The sequence below is a fragment of the Protopterus annectens genome, chromosome 11.part0, assembly GCF_019279795.1.
Source record: "Protopterus annectens isolate FY-2018-M chromosome 11.part0, PAN1.0, whole genome shotgun sequence".
NCBI classification, from domain to species: domain Eukaryota; kingdom Metazoa; phylum Chordata; order Ceratodontiformes; family Protopteridae; genus Protopterus; species Protopterus annectens.
This window is the reverse complement of record NC_056745.1, coordinates 710,645,047-710,660,909: the sequence shown is the minus strand read 5'-3', so window position 1 is coordinate 710,660,909 and position 15,863 is coordinate 710,645,047. Positions and strand designations below refer to the sequence as shown.

Sequence of the window (15,863 nt, the reverse complement as noted above, 5' to 3'; positions counted from 1 at the left end):
TTTTAGCTCAGTGGTTCCTGGCTGGGTGTCCTGCAGACTACTACAGCACAAGAAATGAGGAAGAGAGACTTTTTGCTGATTATAAGTAACATTTTGGCTTTTTTGACTGTTTTTGCTAACTGTACTTCTAAAAGCCATTTAAAGTAGTATTGCTACTATTTCTACTGTATTTTAAATCATTTTACTGTTTTTGCACTTTATTTCTGCTTAAATTCAAAGTTTAAACAGCATTTACTGTTGTAGGCTACACACTCAAGTGTGATAGCCTTTTCTGTGCTTATTTACTGTTTAGTTGCATTTTTCTGCTAATTTAACCTAAAAAGACAAAAAACAAACAAAGAAATTACTATCTGTTTGCTCGTTTCCTGCCTTTTTGTAGACTAGAATAGTCCCAATCCCAGATTTTCTGGTTTCAGGACTTTATTTTTGTGTTTCTGAGTTGTCCAGTCCTTGCTGTGGTAGAGGGAAGTCTTTCTACTGACCAGTGGGATTGGTAAGCATTGAGCTGCCTGTCACTAGAGGAGTGGTTTCCAGCTCAGGGATTGTACCTCACTGGCCACTTGGGGCTGCTTTGTATCAGTTTCAACTTTCTGGCTTAAAAGCCTGTGTTTGCTCAGATTTGCACTTGTTTTAGCTCAGCAGATCCTGTTTGGGCATCCTGCAGACTAGTACAGCATCAGAAACGAGTGAGAGAGAATTTTTGCTGATTAAAAGTACCTTTTTGGCTTTTTTTTATTTTTTGTTATCCGCACTTCTAAAAGACGTTTAAAGTAGTCTTGCTATTATTTCTACTGTATTTAAATCATTTTACTGTTTCTGCACTTGATTTCTGCTTAAATTCATAGTTTAAACTGCATTTATTTTTGTAGGCTACACACTCAAGTGCGGTAGCCTTTTCTGTGCTTATTTACTCTTTAATTGCATTTTTCTGCTAATTTTGCTCGTTTTCTGCCTTTTTCTATACTAGAATAGTCCGGATCTCAGATTTTCTGGTTACATGGTTTTATTTTTGTGTTTTTGAGTTGTCCAGACCTTGCTGTGGTAGAAGGAAGTCTTTCTGCTTATTAGTTTGAGTTGTTAGCATTGCGCTGCCTATCTGTCACTAGAGGAGTGGTTTCCAGGTCATAAATTTTACCTTATTGGCCATTTAAGGCTGTTTTCTATCCCTTTCAACTTTCTGGCTTAAAAAAACATGTTTTTGCGGGTTTGCGCAACGCCGCTTACCTAGGGTTAAACTATTACCAGCACCAGAAAGTCTGCTCTTCAAATTTTCCCTTAGAACTAGCCAATTTTCCAGTTTTAGTACTCAAACCTGATTCTTTGAGCTCAGCACTTGCTTAGAACTCATTGTAAGCACTAGATATTGTATAAATTGCTACAGCACTCAACTTTCCTTACTAAGTAAAGTTGAAAACAGTTCTAGTACTTAAATAAACAAGCACCTATCCAGGCATGTCCAAGGGTCAGCTCCCGGTGTTTCCTCCTGTCCACCTGGTGAATCTGGGCATCTTGGGGCAATGTAGCAATTGCTTCATGTACACAGACAACCCTCTCCTCCTACCACCCAACACTACAACCCATGAGAGACGCACTTATATAGCCAAGGTGGAAGCTAAGCTCTCTCCAGCCAAGACCGGACTAGTCAGTCAGGACAAGAAGGTAAACACCCGCAGCACACAACGCACAACACATAGTCCTTTTAAACATACACCACCAAAACCCACACATAGTAACACAACACACACCTACATTCATGGAGGCTCTTAATAAAAATCTGCCCAAGCAACAGAGACCTTCGAAGCTGAAACGCAAAGAACCACCACCCCCAACACAACCCAAGCAACAAATAGCTCACAAAACCAGTGTGCCACACAACCTCAGGCCCTAAGGCTAAACAAAGTACCCAACACTCTAGTCATAGGTGACTCTCTAGTCAGGCACACTGATATCCCACTCACCAGGCTAAAAGAGGAAAATTACAGTCGGCTGCCTGTCAGGTGCCAGGATCCGCCACATAACACACGCACTCGGGTCACTCCACAACAAGTAGAAATACGACTCTGTCATTGTCCATGTTGGAGTGACTGACCTGAGATGTACCTCCCTGGACTACATGAAAAGAGTCATGGAGGAGCTCAAATCTTGTAGCCCAGGCAGGTATGACCCTAGCCCTGAGTAGCATCCTACCATTGCCCAGAATGACACCACAGTCCAAGGATAAAATGATTGACTTCAACACTTGGGTAAGTTGCTGGTGTCATTCTAAAGGGATCCAGTATTCGTCTGCCTGGGATGACATGACTGTCAGACCACGATGCTTTGCCAGAGATGGCCTGCACCTGTTGTCCCTGGGATTCTGGATACTGGCTAAGGTTCTTGCCACCCCTATAGTGCCTTTTTAGGCACAGTTCAAATGGGAAAATTACCACCATAACCATTACAAGCAAGCATAATCTGAGGGTAATGCTACTCAATGTTAGAAGTCTAAACTTCAAAATGCACTCACTCAAGGCACTCCTCAAAATGGACAACATCAACATCTGTGCAGTGACAGAGGCCTGGTTCAAGGCTCCAGTGAGCACCCCTGCAATACCAGGCTACAATTCATACTACACCTTTCGGCCACCCAATTTCGACCGAAACACTAAAGGTGGAGGCGTGTCCATATTCACCAAGGATATCCACACCTGCAGGCTAGTTGCCCAACAAAATGCATCCGAGATTCTCCAGGTGCAACTAACACTAGGCAAGACTACAATCCAAATTGTAGCTTGCTACAGATCCACCACCATGCCCCACGATTTCCACTCCACTTTTCTTAACATACTGGAAAGTATTAAGGTGCAACCAAATACCCTAATATTGGGCGACTCCAACTACCCTGCCATTAACTGGGAAAACTACTCGTGTACCAACACATTTGCTCAACGATTCCTGGAATTTATAAATTCCAGCGCCTTGGATCAACTTATCCATACCTCCACCAGAGGCACCAATATCCTAGAACTGGTCATTACCAACATGTCATCCCAGTTAGAAGCTGAGATCCCTCATAATATCCTCAAAACCTAGTTATGAAAACAAAATCACCACAAATTCTAAAGACAACCACAAGGCATTCTATAGTTATGTCAATAATCTCAATGGCAACAATCGGATCTGCTCTGAGTTACAGCACAATGGCACTAAATATACAGAACCAACTGATATTGACAACATCTTGGCAGGTAGGTTCAGTGCTAACTTCACCCCCCCTCACCCCCTAAACGGCCCATCTCAATACCGGAAGAATACCACATCTTGGTAATCACGGCCACAAAGGTAAAAAAACGCACTCTCCAAAGCCAAGAATACAGCATCCATGGGACCAGACAACATCCAGGGCTGTGTTCTGCATGAACTATAAAATGAACTGGCACCCCACCTAAGTACCTTGTTCAATCATAGCCTCACTTTAGGCTTTGTGCCTACTGAATGGCACACAGCTATGGTTATCCCACTCCACAAGGGGGGATCCACCATGGACCTTGGGAACTACTGCCCCATTAGACTGAGCCTGATCTGCAAAGCCATGGAACTTATAAACAAAGACATAGGTAACCTTCAAACTCTGGATCCCACCCAGTTTGGGTTCATGAAAGGCAGATCATGTTTCCTAAACATGATTGACTTCTTTGAAGCAGTCACCAGAGGTGTGAACGAGGGTAAAGTGGTTCACACTGCCTATCTAGACCTTGCCAAGGCATTCAACACCATCCCCCACTCTGGTATCATAGATAAACTCACTAAACTGGGCATAAATCCCTATGTCATGCAATGGGTTGCCAACTGGCTCACTGACAGAACCCACACTGTGAAAGTAGCCGACTCCAAATCTTACTACAGACCAGTGACAAAACGAGTACCACAAGATTCAGTCCTGGGTCCACTCCTGTTTGGCATCTACTTCTCTGAAGTGCAGGCCAACACAGAGGGTCTACAGCTAACAAAGTTCACAGACGACTGCAAACTAGGAGCCATTATTAAATCCCCAAATGATGTGGACATTCTACAAAAGGGCCTCACTGAGATGCCTGGTGTCAAAGCCATGGCCTCAAACTCAATGCCAAAAATGCATAGTCATCTCCCTTTGGGAAAAACCCTGTGCCCATGAACTACCACATAAGTGGTAGTCCACTCAACACTGAAAGTGTGATAAGAGACCTAGGTTCACAGGTGGACAGTCTACTCTCCTTTGATAACCACATCGCCACAGTCAGGAAATCCTTCTACATGGCATACCTCATCACAAAAGGTTTCTCATCCAGAAAAAAGGAGGTCATTGTTCCTTTCTACTCATCCCTCATTAGATCTATTATACAGTACAACGCCCCATTTGGTATGTACCTCCAGACATTTACAACAACTGGAAAGGCCACAGAAATACCTCACGAAGAGGATCACCAGCCTCAAACAGATGCCCAATACAGACTGTCTCAAAACTCCAGCTCTACTCCATCTCATATCGCCTACTCAGAGGCAATTTCTGCCTAACATACAAAGCCATGTCAAACCCAGAGTTGATGGACATGCTACACTTACAGAAATCCCAATCCCTCCAAGCCACACGCTCCAGGGACCTAAACCTTGTCACCACAATAAAACATGCTGGAGGGATAGGTTCCTGTCCCAGAGACTCCCCATACTTTGGAACAAACTGCCCATTCATGTCAAGCAGAGCACCCCATTAGCCCTCTTTAAGAAAAATCTTGACGATTTAATGGGAAATAGGAAATTCACCCTGGGGATCACTTATGTGCTTCTGCTCGACAGGGGTACAGGAAAATAATTTTTGGGTGGCGTAAGCCGGGTAATCTTTATGGTTAGGCTTGTACAGACCCTAGGGCTGATAGGTTCAGCTATCAACAACAATCTTAAGTCTGACCTGCATATCAGCAACAACATAAACAAATAATCAAAAATTAAGTCTGACCTGCATATCAGCAACAACATAAACAAATAATAATCAAAAATTAGGCATGATGTATAGGGCTAAGAAATTCATCTCCAACTCTGCAAGAGTCGCCCTTACCACCACCTATCTCTCACCCTCCCTTCTATACACTTCACCTATTCTAACCTATCTTCACTTTTCCCTCAAAGCAAAACTTAGCCAAAGTTATACCAGGCCAAGCCCACTACTCTCACCATTGCTCTGCTCTCTAGTCCCTAAATTGGCTCGAACTACCCCACCTTCTCACCTTTAATCATCTAACTCTTAACACACAAAATACTGTACAACTCCTCTTTTTCACAAACTACATCACTACATCATCTTGTGACCTACGCTCTTCTCAAGAGTCAACTATCTATTTACAAACCTTAAAGATCTAACAGTGTAAGTCTGTACTCTCACTGTGTTGCCAAATCATGGAATAACATTCCAGAAACAATCAGACTTAAATACCACTACTATTCCTTCAAGTCCAGGCTGAAAGAATATCTAACCAATAATTGGATCTGTAATCAAAAAAGGATGCAAGTGTGAACAAAAACTAAATATATAAACACACACTTGAAGGAAATCAGGTCCAGCCTCTCCAAATTCAAACTTTTAATTCCACAAGGAGACAATACTTGGATCTGCCCACACGCCATGCCGTCTGCCCACACGCCATGCCGTCTTAGTACTATTTTCCATTTCCTTCTCCCCAGTCTTAATAGACTTTCTTTTATCTATCCTACTACCCTTCCTGCATTACCTACTTTCTACCCTAACTTTTCTATAATTCCTTAACCTTCTAATGTTTCTTCTCTCTATTTTTACACTAACCTTCATCTATCCCAGAAATTGACTGAACTTTACTACCCATGTCACTTGCCAGAAAGTGTATATAGTTTTTACAACTTATTCTGTAATATATTTTTCATGCATTATTATGCAACATACATGTTAGGAACTTTCTTCTATCTTCTGTATAATATATGTTCAACTTTATTGCATGATTTTTATTTGCTTATGTTCTTATTTTATTGTATCCATAAACTGTACTCCTGTGAGATTGTTTGAGTCTTTGTAGCCTATGTTGATTTGTAATTCTGTTTAAAGTGCATTGTGGAGCTTTTCTCTCTGGGCCTCTGCTGAAAATTGGCTCGCACCCAGTCGGACTTTTCCAGTAACCAAATGTCAAATAAATGAACAGATAAGTACATAAAATAATTGAAATGGTATAACTGGGCACAGGTGGTTTATTTAAGCAGAGGCTGTCACTAATCAATCTGTAAGTTCACTTTTCATGTTAGAAGATAAAAAGGTTGTCGGTTCTATTCTCATATGTTCATTAGTTTATAGGTGTTTACTAGGCTAATGGCCACAAGGGCCTTTATAAGCCTAGCCATGCATCCCTAATGTCTGACAAGTTCTGGTACCCTTGATAAGTGTAAGCAGGAGCTTGGGAGAGGAGGCATTTACAGGCAGGGGCCAGGAAGATGACCCATTTACAGCCTTCTTGTGTCCATTAGAGACATAGGTGCCAAACCAAGGATGAATTTCCTGTTCCCCATCCAATTGTCCAAGTTGCACTCTAATGGAGTTATGGAGGAACTCTGCTTCACATGGATGGGGAGCCTGTTCTGGAGAAGGGGTCGTCTCTGGGATGCATACCTGTCTCTCCAGCAGGTTCTAGTTATATCACAGGCAAGGTTTAAGTCTTTAGAATGGGTAATTTTGGGGCTGTTTGTTTTGCAGATATACAGGAGGTCCATCAGGGTGGGGTTTGACAAAGCCTTGTATGTCAGGCATAGATCTCCCCTCAACAGCCTGTAGTAAACAGAATACAGGGATAAGGCCCTGAGGTGGTTTGCATAGGACAAGTTACTTACACCCTGTATTTTTTCAGAGAGGAACCTCTGTGGGAATTCCAGTTGTTGGATATGCCTGGTTAGGTACATACCAAAGGGAGCACTGTACTCATTGACAGGTCTGATGATGAATACCGAATACAGTGAATCAATGACTTCCTTTGACCTAGATAACATACCTTTGTTTATAAGTTGCACAAAGAATGATTTTCTCACTACTGTAGACAAGTGATGGTCAAAGGCTATAACACTGTCTATGTGTTCCCATGTCCCTGACTACTGGGTCAGCTCTTAGGAGTGTGTTGTAAATATACTAGTTACCATGGGTGGATGACTTCCTGAAGGAAACTGTTATGCATTTCTTGGCATTTAGTTTTAGTCCATGGCTCTCACACCAGATACTGGGTTTTATATTTCTGTGCTGGTACTGCACTATGACATGAAGGGATGTTGTAATCCTGAGGCACAGTTCTTCATATCAGCTATTCAACCAAAACCCCCTCTGTTTATTCTGATGGTAGTTCGGGTGGATGTTAATAATCCCATGGATCGGGTATCCTGCAGAGTAGAACTATCTCCAGTGCTTTGGATAAATTTCCCTTGTTCATTACAAACAAATACTAGATCATGTCTTAAGAAAAGGACCGCTGAGAGGAAGTGTAGTTAATTAACAAAATGTAAAAGAAAGAAAGCAAGCTACAGTTCATTCCTAATAACACATGATGATAAAACTTCACCAAGAGGTAATGTGAAGGAATTTACTCTGCATGATCCGTATGAAGGCTGTACTGCTGAGTGAATAATATTTACATAATTAAAATAAATAATATATTAATTTAGTGGTTTGGAGCAAGTGATGTTTGTGATGATTTGCTAGTAAACCTCTGGCATGAATACTGCTGAAATTCATAATGATGACAAGATTTTTTTCTAATATACTAATTTACCTAGCACCATGGGGGTGTTAAGTGAAAGAATGCCAGCAGAATTGTAGTTGCTGACATTTTCAGGTGTTATCAGGTCAGCTGCAATGAAGTGTAATGAGAACAGCAGTATTAACTAGTCAGCAAAAGTCCTCCCAGAAACACTTTAGCTTTGCCGAAAGGAGTAGGTACCTACATAATCAGCACTGGTTTAGGCTGAGTGGTTTCCTTTCTTTTCTGTCCTTAACCTCAAGAAGGGACAGTTCATGAAAGCTGATATTAGCAACTTGCAAAGTTATACTAAACGATCAGCTGGACTACATGGTACTGTGCTGCACAAAATCTGTATTAAGTTTGTAGTGCTACAGATCTGTGATTCATATCCCCTGTTATTTTTACATCCTATGGTTGTGGCTCATTGTAAGTTCATCCACCACTTTACATGTATTGTGACAAGAAGAGCTATATGAAAAACAAACAAAACCACACAAACACATATATGTATATACACACACAGACTCGCACAGAGACAGACAAACACACACTTAAACCGGTCTTAAGAAATCATAAAGTTGACAGGAAATAATATGTTGTGTGTTATAATACATTGGTTATGAAGAAATCAAAGTTAACATCAGCGATGTTCAATATTATTTCAATACCTTTTGTCTTTCACATTATACTGATACATGAACATTACGAGGCAAAGATACTGACGTGGTTCTCTCAAAAATATATATCATACTATTTTAGAGATAAATCTGGTTATTTTAACTTTGTTTACCCCATTTAACACAGGTAACTTACTGATTTACAAAATGACTATTCCCTCTTTCACCTATAAAACCTGCATTCCCTTAAAAGCAAGATAATATTTCACTTTATACTCTACCTCAAGTCCTTCCTCTTGTCTTATTGCTTGCTTCACTGCACATGCTTCAATGCATTTTTCTTTTCCTCTCCACCCCTCCTCCCGCTTTGCCTTACTTGTTTTATTTCCCAGTGATCAGTTTGGTAACTTGATCTCCAATTTCCTGGTAGGTTTTGTTAAAGACACACACACCCATACACCTCAAATGCCTATTTTGTATATTGATACATAATGTGAACCTCTAATAATATTGTTATACATATTGCACTGTAGTCTGTTTTTTTGTCGGTACGTTCTTACGGACTCTGTTGAGCAAATCATGTCTTGCCAAGGTACTATCAAGCTTGACTGGTTTGGAAAAAGTTGACACACTGACTCAACAAGACTGCCTACTGTTTGTTTACGGTATTTCATTGGTGTAGCTGCCATGCCTCTCCCCCACAATTAGTTAGTTTAACAGCCGAACAGTAATAAGAACTGAAAAGGAAGTGTTACTTGAAGGAAGTGTCGCGTGTTTTTCCTTGACACATTTTCCTAATTCATTTTTTAAATTCCATTGTCTCATCACTTTATTTTCTAAGCGTTCCTTATACTTATATTACAACAAATCCAAGGGCCACTGCGTGTTATATTCTCAACATTTACCACTTGTAACGCCACTTTGAATTTGATTTCCCGATCCCGGGTTGTACCCAACCTTCTATTTCCTGGTGTACTATGCCTTTAAGAGGCTGTCCTCGGTGCTGGGAATTCACGTCAGTTTCAGCTCACAAACTCTCCAGTTCACTGAGCGCTGGAGAATATTTTGTCTTCTTTGGCTTTCAGTTTCTCTCTTCCAGGAAGGGAAAATTATCGAAACATCCACTGTAAGGAGTAGTATGCCTGGTAGGGGGGGAAACATGGGAATTACTTCCCTTTCTACAAAAACCTAAGGCTGAACTCTTGACATATTTCCAAAACAAGAAAGACTGCTTTACAGTGAAACTTCTTGGCCCGCAGACCGGGGAGGGCTGGCCAACTGAGGATTTCTGGGTTGTTTCAAGGAAGGAGAGGAAAGTGGAGAAAGAGAGAGAAAGAAAGAACTTCCTGATTTGGGGTGAGACATGTCTGAGGTTCCTGGTCAGCAGCATTGCATCAAGGTAAATGGCGCCCTATCAACCCATTCTGCCTGGTTTATTGACAGCATAAAACACAACTTTCCAGAAGATATGGTGATACTAGTAATGGATGTTACATAGTGTATATATTTTGGATCTGTTGTCAGTTACATAAGATATGGATGCTACATAGTGTATATATTTTGGATGTTTTGGCAATTCCAGAAGATGTGGTGATACTAGTAATGGATGCTACATTTTATATTTATTTCGGATGTTTTGGCAGTTCCAGAAAATATGGTGATACTAGTAATGGATGCTACATGGTGTATATATTTCGGATGTTTTGGCAGGCATCACGGTCTCATTTGGTGTTGCTTTGGCGTTTGGGACGTTTGCTGTAACCTTAACGATTTTCAGTAACACTGCTGTTTCCGCAGGGAGCAAACACAGTTGGGAAAGCTTATTTGTGCACAAGCCCGGCTGCTGCTGCTTTTAATTTTGTATTAACTATGTCCTTATTTTGTGACTGACATGGAAAATGCGGCCCCTGTCACTTGACCTAGCTGCACAGCCTACACTTGTCTGGTATGACATCATGCCCACTACTGTAGTATTTTATGTTGTCATAGCAGGAGATCATAAATTCATTTAACCATTTCTGACGCAATTGGATGATGGCAAAAGTCTTTAGTTTCTGAAGTCATAGACGTAAAAGAATATAAATCATGCATCATACAAGTGGCATGTAGAGCCATGCTTTCCAAAGTACCCGTAGCAGAGTGGCGTTACATTCTATATGCAACTCTTGCAGATTATGTTGGCTGCTCTGTGAAGTTTGTGCACTTGTTTTCTTAAGATCGATTTAATATTTAGAAGTTTGGACCACTGATTTCCCTGGTATTAGGCTGTGTGATAAAGCAAAGTTTATGCACTTGTTTTCTTAAGATCGATTTAATATTTAGAAGTTTGGACCACTGATTGCCCTGGTATTAGGCTATGTGATAAAACATTTGAGTGTGAGGCTTTTTCGCTGCCAGTTAACGGAACTCCCTCAGTTCCTACATTTGTGCGTAATTTAATCTGATGTTTTTTTTTTAGGTTAAAACCGATAGAATGTAGTTATGCTTTTCTAAGATGTTCTAGCTACTTTGATTTTAGGAAACGTTTTGGAAATCAACTGCTGGAAGACATTATGGTTTGAAAACAGGTTGTATATTTTTTACGTTTTAGTGGATTTTCTTTTTCTGCTTTACTAACTAGAATGAGGCAGAAAACATCTCTGATGTAAATTTTTTTGAGTTATGTACATAACTCTCAACTATCCAGATTTTCCAAGAATGTCCAGATTTTTGCCTGATATTTTTGGTCTGTTCCTCAAAAATGTGGCTTTCTGGCAAATCACTGAGAATTGAAGTCACTAAGTAATGACACACACACACATTTGACTTTCAGACTTCATGTCCTTCAGACAATGCATGCTAACAGAAATCCTGTGATATTCTAGTGACTTTTTAGTTTACAAGACCAGTATATACAAGTCCCTATTTTGGGGGCTTTGTTCCCCTATTTTAGGCTTTTCCAGATTTTTGTACTAAGAGGTTGAGAAGTATAGTCAGGTACATTGTGCAGACATTTCTGTTCTGACTTATGTCTTGAATTGAAAAAGCTGAGAAAAATTCTCCCTTGTGACATTTTGGGTGGACCATGAAAACTTACAGACCCACTGGACAACACTTCTGTGTAGTTTGTACAGAGTTTACATGTCAAACATTGCTCGTTTTTGGTGCTGATGTTTAAATAAAAATTAATTATGTTTCATAAAAGCTTGTATGTTTTCTGCAGGTAGCAAAGGAATTGTTAATTGTACTTGCAGGTCGCTGTCAGTAATTCTCAAGATCTGGCATTTTGTCAGCATTGTTCTGCACATTGGATGGGTCCAGAAATAACATTGTGTAAAGGGGGAGCACCACCTCTGAGAAGTAGCACTAAAATAATAAAAATAAACTGGGAAACACATTTTTAAGAGCTTCAGTATGCATTTTAAATTACTTATTTAATGCATTTGTTTTGCTGGGAAGTTTAGTGACCCAAGTTCCCATGTTGATTTTTTTTGTAATCTGGGGTTCAGTCCTGTTCTCTGGTTATTGTTTGTATGGAGGTTGAAGGTTTTTCACACATTTGCTTAATTTTTCATCGGGTAGACTGGTTTCCTTCCAAAAATGTAATGTGTAATTGGCTGCTTGAAAGTGCCTGTATTTACTCTTTATATCCTTGGCCTTGTGGTTTGGGTCATAGCTGAGAGAGGCTTGCATAAGATCCATTCATTTTGTCCAGTCAACAAAGAGAAAAAAAAAACATTCCTGTTTTTAGACTTATGAAAAGTTTACAAGTACATGTTAAATTAGTGCTACAGATCATCATATGGGAATTATTTTCAGGGAATAATAGGCAACAGTAGGCAACTATGTAAACTGTGAGGGAGGACACAGTGGAAAATATGAAGAATATCAGTGGAGATAGTAGTAGATACTCTGAGGAAGGGTTCCACAAATGTAAAGTAGATTATAAGTACAGCTTATTTTCAGTGAACCAAGTATAAACGTATGTGGATGCACAGACATTCATAAAGCTCTAAATGCAGACATAAACTTAATATAACATCATAAAAAGTCTTATGAATTGCTGAAATAGTTTCTAGCTTTTTGTTTGTATGTCTTACCTTGTTAAGAAAATAGGCAACAAATAAATATGTAAATAAAATAAAAATGGTATTTCCTATACTCAGCATTCCTGCAAGCTTGTATGTACTCTGTAAGCATTTCTTTTTTGTAATACTAGAACTTTTATTGCTGCCCCCCCCCACTGAAAAGGGGCTTTGTTTCCAGTCAGACTTTTTTAAAAAACAAATGTAACTAATTTAATTAAATAAGTGCATACATTTTTGTGTTTTTTCTCACTTGTGTCTGCTGTTCTCTTTAATATACGTCTTTCTTCACCAAGAATGGTGTTTATATACTTGAATAAGCAGATAATATTAATATAAGCTTGTTCATTTATATTGTGACAAGATTTTACATAACTGTACATTTGGACTATTTTCTCTTGTATTCATGACATAGTGTTATTGTAGTGTTTACTACGTTGTTGTATCACTGTCTATGTTTACTGCATGCTATTTACTTTTGTTTGTTGGAGCTTTTAAGTTGGGCCTGTCTTGAAAATAGGGCTTTCCCCATTCGGACCTTCTTGGTAAACAAATATAAGTGAAACAATAAATTAATTAGGGCTGGGTCAAGAATGCCACATTTCATCAAGTGGGAGCCCAACCTCCCCCCGCTTAGCTGTCCTGCAGAATGACCTGTGCCTGAATTTAATATCTTTCAGTATTAGATGTAGCTGTCATGTTGCACCAATTTGGATAAGTGTTCATTTTTCAGTCAAGGGACTCCCCTTTTTTTTTTTTTTTTGGTCTGCTGCAGACCCACAGTGTCACCGAAGCCTGTGCATGCTCCTGCATATAGATGTGGGCTGCCACTACCTGCATATAGATGTGGGCTGCCACTACCACTTCTTACCTTTTCTGTAACTGTCAAACTAAAACAGAGAAGTAAAAACTAAATGAAAACTCCAGCCAAGCTAGAACTTCCACTGAGTGATCTCTCAAACATCTTGTATCAGAGCCTAAGAGGCACATGGGATATATGCAAATGACCCTAATGAACATCAGGTGTTTCAGCTATATGGCAATTCTGATTTCGTCGTTTCAATGGACAATTTCAGGCCAATAAAGCCAAACTGTTCTGTAACTGTCTGACCAGCAGCAGTGTAGTCATATGAGATTCTTTGCTGACCATGCCCTAGATTTGCTAGGTACTTCCACTTTAGTTTAGTTTAGTTTAACTTTCATGATTTAAGCATTTTCCGTACTTAAACTGCTGGCATTTTAGACATGCACCTTGTATGTGCTTCTATGATCCAGTGTTCTTTTGCTTTTATTATTTGTGGTTTGTAACACATGTATCCCCAAATTGTGCATTGTTTTCCACAGGAGCTACAGAATATTGTTTTGGTGTATACATTGTTTCTCATTCTGTAACTTATGCAAGGTTTTAGAGCTGCAGTCCATAAGCAACATCATTTCTGAGACAGCATTCACTACAGTGATCAAAGGAAGTCACTTTACAAGTTAATAAAATTAACTCAGGGTAGATTAGTAATTAAATGTATCATCTACCCACTTCCATTTGATTAGTGGACAGCTGTGTATATCAAATGAGTATTTCAGAGACCTAGAATGTTGGTTATTTCTCAAGTAAAACACCATTAAGGCAGTAATTTGTAAGCAAAGTCAGATAGTAAAAACTAACCTTGATATTCCAGGATTTTGAAGGTTACATTATGGTTCTTGCACAAAACAGCTGAGGCAAAAACAATGTAGTTAAATGCCAGCATTTGGGGAAACTGAAAAATCAAGCTGCACAAAGAAAAAAGAAAATTTTGAAATAGTTATAGTACACGTTCATTTACTAAGGGTTAATTTTTTTAGAAGTTATAATTTGTGATAAATGGGAAGATTTGAACAATGGTCTTTTGAGTAGGTTTTTGATGTTATCGTAAAGACAGTATATATACAAGTGTCTTAACTTAAGCCAAGAATGTTTATTGAAGGGATTTAGAATAATTGTTACACTGCTGTTCTCTGTTATCAAATCAGATGAGACTGAATACTTGAGTTAGAAGAAGTCTTAATACAGCTGCAAAATCATAACGCCCCTGTTGTAGTTTCATGCTTTGTTTCCTAGGGACAGTTGCCATTATTTAAAGCAACTATTTGAAATTTTGCCAGGAAACACTAGAGTAAAAAGAAAGTGAAATTTTTGCAGGTTTATACTACTTTTGTTTGTAAGTTGTTTTATTAGTTTGGCTGGGAGCCAGCAGTTCAGAAAGTGAGAGGAAAAAGTGACTCAAAAGTCCGTCATGAACTGGTCGGAAGTTGTGATTAGGACTTGTATTTGAGAGGGTAGAAGATGTGATAATATTCAGAGTGAGTTGAAAAGTAGTAAAGCAAAAATAAATGCAGAGTGAGTGAAGTGAGTAGTAAAACATACAAACTGAAGTGCTGTGAGTCATGGAAATAGCTACTGTCTCTGTGTGAGACCTTTTTGTGCTTAGCTGTTGGACTGGCCTATGAATGAAGAATCTAGTGTTCTGTTTTCAAAGATATTATTTTTTTAATTGTCAGTACTTTTGTGGGTAATTTAAATCTCGTGCATCTTGACTTAAAACCAACAATTTGGATGCTGTTTTGAATGAAACTGTTGTAAACAGGACCTTAACTGTAACAGAAGGTATGCCTTTTTGGGGAGCAAAGGCCTTTGCGACCACCAACACCTCCAGTTATCAGTTCAGAGGTCACTACAACATAGAAGAGAGGCAGTTCTTTCACCATCAGCAAATGTGCACAGATGGTTGTAAGACAGGTTGCCTGATTCTGAACATGTTTTAATAATGACTTACACACCAGAGGTGCGTAGTGCCCTGTAAACTGTGACAGTGAAGCATGGAGGTTTACCAGCTCAGTGCACAGAAAAGTGTTTCTCCAGTATGAGCTTGCACACTTTCATGTTTTCTTTGTAATAACTTTAGTTGTTTAAATACATTTTCAAGAAGATATTTAATTATTATTTACTTTTTTGTCTGGGTTTTTCTGTTAGGGCTATGTCCTGTTTTTCAGGGGAGACCTGAGGTATTTAAACTGGTATTTACTGATTAGGGGGAACTGGCCAGGACAATAGAGATATATGTTAAAGCACTTTTTGTCTGCTTGCTACCTTATCATATGTATGCGTGCATGTATGTAATGGAATTTTGACACTTCTGTTTGCAAATGATTTTTATTTTGTAATTTGTTACCCGGGTAAATTAGGCTGGCCAAGGGAACCTTTTTAGCCAGAACTTGAACAGGTGAAAAAAATGGTAACCAAACGGACCACTGTGTGCAGAACAACACACTACTTGGCGCCATTTTAGGTTCATAGGTTGGTACTAGGCTGTCGGCCCTAGGGCCTATACAAGCCTAGTCATAACAATTCCCTGGCTATTTCTTCCCACACTATTTACTTCCCTGGA

The 15,863-nt window shown here is 39.4% G+C and overlaps 1 protein-coding gene across 1 annotated transcript in view; it reads left to right on the top strand.

The window, feature by feature from the left end:
- Positions 1-9,229: 9,229 nt before the first annotated feature.
- ETV6 (ETS variant transcription factor 6) overlaps positions 9,230-15,863 on the top strand; it is a 1,357,390-nt gene continuing 1,350,756 nt past the window's right edge. Inside the window, exon 1 of the mRNA XM_044088174.1 lies at positions 9,230-9,773. Coding sequence (XP_043944109.1) covers positions 9,738-9,773 — 36 coding nt within the window. The 5' untranslated portion in view covers positions 9,230-9,737. The remainder of the gene's footprint in view (positions 9,774-15,863) is intronic.